Source organism: Orycteropus afer, unplaced genomic scaffold (genome assembly GCF_000298275.1).
Source record: "Orycteropus afer afer isolate SDZICR_OR568_19922 unplaced genomic scaffold, OryAfe1.0 scaffold00419, whole genome shotgun sequence".
Classification (NCBI taxonomy): domain Eukaryota; kingdom Metazoa; phylum Chordata; class Mammalia; order Tubulidentata; family Orycteropodidae; genus Orycteropus; species Orycteropus afer.
Window position 1 is genome coordinate 2603461 of NW_006922006.1, and position 7220 is coordinate 2610680.

Consider the following 7220-nt stretch of genomic DNA (forward strand, 5'->3'; position numbering starts at 1 on the left):
GAGATCACAGAACAAGAATTTTAACCGTATTTAATGAATTAAGCAATTAAGGCTCTGAGAGATCAAGTGTCTTGACCAAGGTTACCCATTTAGTGGGTGACAAAAAGGTATATACAAGATATATAGGTGGGGAATTTGGGATCTCTTTACGATTTCTTCCCTGTACTGTTTCCATAAAGAGATATTTGAACTCATCACCTTCTACTGTCCTTTGGGTTTCCCATTAATGACCATAGACTGTAACCTCAATGCTAGGATAAAGAAGCCAATAAAATACCCTGTCCTCATATTGAGATGGAATTTGAATTTCATTTGTGGGATCAAAAGCATTATGAAGGCACATGAATCTTCCCTGCAGCAGAGAAAAGGAAAGAGGGCCATGCCTTTGGAGTTTGACTGTCACATGTTTGAAGCCCAGCTCCGCCAGTTCCTAGTTTTATGAACATCGATGGAGTTTCAGTTTGCCTCCTAGGTAAAATGGAATAATGGTTTGTAGCTTCCAGGCTTTTGAGAGGGATTAAGTAATACAGTAAAAATACTAAACATTATTGAACACTTATGTAGCTGTTCAATTACACTCTGGTGAGTGCTCTGTATTAATGCTCTTATTTTATCCTCACAACCCCCTATAAGATAGGTGTTACTATTGTTGTTATTCCCATTTTACATGCAGATAAGTAACATTCCCAGGGTCAGAGGAGATGAACTCCAGAGCAATTGGAAAAATGCACTTAGCCTTAGACTGTACTCATAAAATGCACAACGTGTGACCTACACATGAGTGGCTTCTCAATAAACGTCACTTTCCTGTCTAGCTTTGCCTCATTCGTGTGTTTGTACCTCATTCCACCAGATGTGTGTATGGTAGAATGCAAGTAAAGTTCACTGAAGAGGGAGCTACTAGTTAATAGGTGGTTCCTCCATTCTAGAACCACCTCAGCCAATAATTAGTCATGGAACCTTGAGCAAGCCTGTTTTCTTTCCTAGGCTTCATGTTTCCCATCTATGTAAAGATGGGTTTCCACAGTCTTAAAAACACTATCATTGCAGGTGCACCACTTTGTACCAGTTGGTAGCTCAACTTCCGTTTCCTTGGCCACAGAGTATAAACTAAGTCACATCATTCCTAACTCTTTCTCAGGTATGGGTATATTTTTAAGAGCTCTGGTTGGTGTAGTGGTTAAGTCACTTGGCTGCTAGCCAAGAGGTCAGTGGTTTGAACCCACCAGCTGCTCTGTGGAAGAATGATGGGGAAGTCTGCTTCTATAAAGATTTACAGCCTTAGAAACCCAGTGGGGATTGCTATGAGTTGGGATTGACTTGATGGCAGTGAGGTTTTTTATTTTTTCGGTATATTTTTACTGTATCATTTTTGGGGTCACGTTTATCAAACATGTTGTTGCTTCTTTGCTCTTCTTCTAGTGGAAACTGGAACCAGTCAATGGCCAATGAAAACTACACAAGGGTCACAGAGTTCATTTTCACAGGCTTGAATCACAACCCCCGGCTGCAGGTCTTCCTTTTCCTGCTCTTTCTGAGTTTCTATGTCATCAACCTCACCGGGAACTTGGGTATGATTATTCTCATACGAATTGATTCCCGCCTCCACACACCCATGTACTTTTTCCTCAGCCACCTCTCCTTTGTGGACATGTGCTTCTCTTCAGTAGTGAGCCCCAAGATGCTCACTGACTTCTTTGTGAGGAGGAAAGCCATCTCCTTCATGGGCTGTGCTTTGCAGCAGTGGTTCTTTGGATTCTTTGTGGCAGCTGAGTGCTTTCTCTTGGCATCCATGGCCTACGACCGCTACGTTGCCATCTGCAACCCATTATTATATTCGGTTGCCATGTCCCAGAGACTTTGTATCCAGCTGGTGGTTGGTCCCTATGTCATTGGATTTGTGAACACCATGACCCATACAACAAATGCATTTCGTCTCCCTTTCTGTGGCCCCAATGTTGTCAATCATTTCTTCTGTGACATGTCTCCCCTGCTTTCCCTTGTATGTGCTGACACCAGGCTTAATAAGTTGGTAGTTTTTGTTGTGGCTGGAGCTGTGGGCGTCTTCAGTGGTTTGACTATACTGGTTTCCTACGTTTACATCCTTGTCGCCATCTTGAGGATTCACTCTGCTGATGGGAGGCGCAAAGCCTTCTCCACCTGTTCCTCTCACCTGACAGCTGTCTCTATCCTGTATGGTACTCTTTTCTTTATTTATGTACGGCCTAGTGCAAGTTTCTCCCTGGATCTCAACAAAGTGGTGTCTGTGTTTTATACTGCAGTGATCCCCATGTTGAACCCGCTAATCTATAGCTTAAGGAACAAGGAGGTTAAAGATGCCATCCACAGAACTGTTGCTAACAGGAAGTTTTGCATGCTTAAATTCTGACCTAGAAAGAAATCATGGGAAAAACCTAATAAAACAGACTAATTTTGTGTATTCCTAAGAGGCTAGGCGGGAGCTCAATAGTAGCATAGTGCCTAAGGCACTTGACTGCTAACCGGAAGGCTGGCAGTTCAAACCACCTAGCCACTCCTCAGAAGGAGAGTTGGGCAATCTATTTCCGTAGTGATACTGCCTTGGCAACCCAAGGAGGGGTCGCTATGAGTCAGGTCCGACTTGATGGCACATAACAACAAGAGGCTAGGCCACTTGCAAATGTTTGCGGCATTGGTCGGCACTTCTTTATCCATTCTTTCATTCAGTTATTCATTCATCTAATTATTCAATCAATGTAGTTTCATTAAGTCATAGATGTGACTTTATGGCTGTAACATACCAATATTACAGTTTACACCTATAGACCTTTCCATGTTTCTTCCCTCAGACACCTCACAGTCCAATTATTTCCTGAAAAGCTTTATTTTATTATTTGGTATGACTCATTAATTTTCATTTTCCTGTTTTGCCAATAATAAAGCATTCTTTCCCTGATGACATCCTGGCATTGGAATTTCAAAATGTAGTGGGCTAGGTTTTGCAGATATACCTAACATGCATCAATGGGAATCTCTAAAAAAACAAAGGAAAGTGGGATTTTCATCTTTAACCTTATGAACAGAATGTTTGAAACTTGAAACTCATGCCTTTGCACTCAGGTTTTTTGAAGTGACCTTGATGTAAAGGACTATGTGTACCTCAAGACTGAAGATGGACCTGTGTTCAACTGTATCACAGAAGAAGAGATGCACATTTTCAACAATAAAGAGACTTGTGTTCTCTTCTAACCCACTCTATACTTGAAAAAAACCTTCTGATAGAATGGGATGAGCCTGAATTTTTTTAGGATTCAATTTTCTGATAGATGTTGGAGAATTACCTGTACTTCACTGGATTGGGAGTTGGTTGTGTGTGTGATAATACCTACTAAAATCCACTGCCCCAAGTTGATTCTCACTCATAGCAAGCCTAGGACTGCCCAGTAGGGTTCCCAAGGCTGTATTCTTTACAGAAGCAGACTACTACATATTTCTGCAGGGCATCTGGTGAGATAGAACCACTGACCTTTCAGTTAGCAGCCAAGTGCTTTAACCGCTGCACCACCAGGGCTCCTGTGTGTATGATAGTGCATTCTGAATCTTAGCTATGGCCCAAGAAGAATATGTGGAGAAATGCCTTCATTGAATGTAGTCCCATACCCTAGATCTGCCTGATTTTCAACATCATGAGGGAGCCCATCCAGCTCGAATTCATAGGGCTGACTCCTGGGCGTGATGAGTAGTAGGATCTTTCATGTGTGCAGTCTTGTCATGTGCCACCACTGCATGTGGACAATGGGTGCCCATTCAGAGTCACCGTGTCCTCCTGGGGATCCAGAAAGGCTATCTAACTCTCCCTTATCTCTCACAATCTGGTTTTTACCTCTTTCCTCTGAATGAAAAGATGAAAAGGAGAGTACTTCACTGAGGAAATGGATGAGCATTCCTCCTTAACACTTTGTCTAATTTGGTATAAAAATGTCCTAAGAAGTTTAAGGACCTCTTAGGAGGTTCGAGGCTACCCTGGGATGATGCAGAAGAGTGGCCTGGTGATCTACTTCCAAAAAATCAGCTATTGAAAATCCTGTGGAGCACTGCTCCATGCTGACACACGTGGGTTTGTCAGCAATAGTTGTAGACTCAGCAGTAGCTTGTTTTTAGGTGCCATCGAATCAGCTATGACTGACTCATAGTGAAACTATGTATGACAGAATGAAACATCGACCAGGCCTGTGCCGTCCTCATAGTCCTTGCTTTGCTTGAGCCCGTTATTGCAGCCACTGTGACAATCCATCTCTTTGAAGATGGATTGTCTTCTCCCTTTTTTGCTGACCCTCTACTTTACCAAACATGACGTCCTTCTCCAGGGACTGGTTAGACTCATCTGTTTTCCCAAAATGAATATTGCAACAATAATTATGCAGCTTTATTTAAACATCACAATGGATTAGTAAGGTAGATAAATAGATAAAATTTCTAAACGCTGGCATACTTTTCTATGTATAAAGTGTTTTGGCTATTTTCTACAATGCACAATTTCTGGAAACAGACAACTGTTCAATGAGTACCCACATAATCATAGCATGCTTCACCTGCAAGGCCATAGAGTGCACATTGATGATTCTCTCCAAAGAAATAGTTCCCAAGTTCTCTTTACTTCCTCTCTTCAAATTCCTCTCCCCAGGCTTGGAGAAAGGAGCATTCATGGTGCAATGATTAAACACTGAGCTGCTAACCAAAACGTTGGTAGTTTGAACCCAACTAGTGGCCCTGAAGGATAAAGACTTGGTGATTTGTTCTCATAAAGATTACAGTCTAGAAAATCCTATGGGGAAGTCCAACTCTGTCACATGGGGTCACTATGAGTGAAAAATGGACTCAATGGCACCTAACAATAACAATAGAGTTAGAGAGATTAGAGGTGTGTGATCTATTTGCTTATGCTGGAAAAGCCAGTATGAGACACTCCCATGCCTCAGCAAATGCAGAATAGATGTCCAAATTTCAGACCTCCACTTGAGGATTCAGTGAGTTCAGGCACTTAGTAGTTTGTCACTGATTTGGGGACATCTGCGAAACTCTGACTCAGCAAAAGTATTTTGTGTCCTCTTATAATTAAATCAGATAATGAATGTTAGGCACCTGGTTTTGTACCTTGCTATAATCAATACTCAACAAATGGATGTAGAACTGGAGGCACTTACTCTTGTATGCCAAGAAATTTGGAAGAGAGCTACCTAGCCAACTGATGGGTAAGATTGATATTTGTGCCCATTCCAAAGACAGGTGATCCAACAGAACATGGAAATTATCAAACAATATCATTAATACCACACACAAGTAAAATTTTGCTGAAGACAATTAAAAAGCAGTTGCAGTAGTATATTGACAGAGAACTTCCAGAAATGATAGCTGGATTCAGAAGAAGATGTGGAATGAGGGATATCATTGTTGATGTCAGATGGGTCTTGGCTGAAATCAAAGAACACTAGAAAAATGTCTACCTGTGTTGTATTGACTATGCAAGGGCATTCAACTGTGTGGGTCATAACAAATTATGGACAACATTGAGAAGAATGGGAATTCCAGAACACTTAATTGTGCTTATGAGGAACCTGCACATAGACCAAGAGGCTGTTGTTCAAACAGAACAAGTGAATACTGTTTGGTTTAAAATCAGGGATGGTATGTGTCAGGGTTGTATACTTTCACCACACTTACTCAATCTGTATGCTGAGGAAATAATCTGAGAAGCTGGATTATACAAAGAAGAATGCAACATCAGGATTGGAGGAAGAACAATTAACAACCTGTGATACAGATTATACAACCTTGCTTGCTGAAAGTGAAGATGACTTGAAGCACTTACTGATGAAGATCAAAGACTACAGCCTTCAGTTTAGATTATACTTCAAAGTAAAGAAAATTAAAATCCTCGCAACTAAGCAACATCATGATAAACAGAGAAAAGATTCAGCTTGTAAGGGATATCTTGCTTGGATCCACAATCAACACCTGTGGAAACAGCAGTCAGGAAATCAAACATTGCATTGCACTGGGAAAGTCTACTGCAAAAGACCTATTTAAAGTGTTAAGAAGCAAAGATGTCTCTTTGAAGACTAAGGTGAGCCTAACCCAAGCCATGGTATTTCTAATCACCTCATATTCACGTCAAAGCTGAACAATGAATAAGGAAGACTGAAGAAGAGTTGATGCCTTGAATTGTGGTGTTGGTGAAGAATACTGAAAATACCATGGACTGCCAGAAGAACGAACAAATCTGTCTTGGAGGAAGTGTAGCTGGAATGCTCCTTGGAAACAAGAATGGCCAGATTTTCTCTTATCTCCTTTGGTCATGTTGTCAGAGGGACCATTCCTTGGAGAAGGGATATCATGCTTGGTCAAGTAAAGGGTCAGCAGAGAAGGGGAAGACACTCAATGAGATGGAGTGGCCCAGTGGTTGCAAAGATGCGCTCAGGCATAGCAAGAGTTGTGAGGCTGGTGCAGGAGCCAGCAGTGTTTCATCCTATTGTTCTTAGGGTCACTATGAGTCGGAGCTGACTTGGTGGCACCTAAGAGCAAGATAGTAAATGCTCAATAATAACATAGTAAATAAATAGCAACATAGTAAATGCTCTGGGATATCAACTCAGGTGTTTTTTGACCCATGACAATCCCTAAACATTTTTGCATATAAGGAAATTTGATTTCTGTATTATTGCTAGAGATTTCATCACCAGTATAAAATACCTAATAGCATCTTAGTTTATGGTGAGATTTCTCATTAACTGAGAAAACAGATACACTGTAATTTTACACAAATAGCACACTCACTATCTGTTTTTTGGCCAACTATGCCCTCTTCCTAATGTATTTTCATTAGCACACTATGGTAGTTTTTTTTACAGCAACATGTGAACTATAATGAGCACATTACTGGCATAAAATTACAGTAATCACAGAATTGTTTTATATTCCTACAGTAACGAGTTAAAAATAAATACTTTTGCTTTGTATAAATCAGCAGACTTATTTCAGAACTATTACCAATAAGTGTTTAAGTTATTTTACCCAAAAATTCTGCTTTGGATTTGAAGTAATATTTGTATTCTGGTAGCATAGTGCCTAAGGCACTTGACTGCTCCAGAAGGCTGGCAGTTCAAACCCACCAGCCACTCCTTGGAAGGAAGATGGGGCAATCTACTTCCATAGTGATACTGCCTTGGAAACCCAAGGAGGGG

At 40.9% G+C, this 7220-nt stretch overlaps 1 protein-coding gene across 1 annotated transcript; it reads left to right on the top strand.

The window, feature by feature from the left end:
* Positions 1-1441: 1441 nt before the first annotated feature.
* On the top strand, positions 1442-2389 carry LOC103208232 (olfactory receptor 1009-like). Its single transcript, XM_007953907.1, has one exon. It carries the CDS (start codon positions 1442-1444, stop codon positions 2387-2389), a length of 948 nt encoding a protein of 315 aa, XP_007952098.1.
* The last annotated feature ends 4831 nt before the right edge of the window (positions 2390-7220 follow it).

Excerpts from the sequence above, each read along its gene's own strand:
- LOC103208232 (XM_007953907.1), top strand. The coding sequence starts at position 1,442 with ATGGCCAATGAAAACTACACAAGGGTCACAGAGTTCATTTTCACAGGC.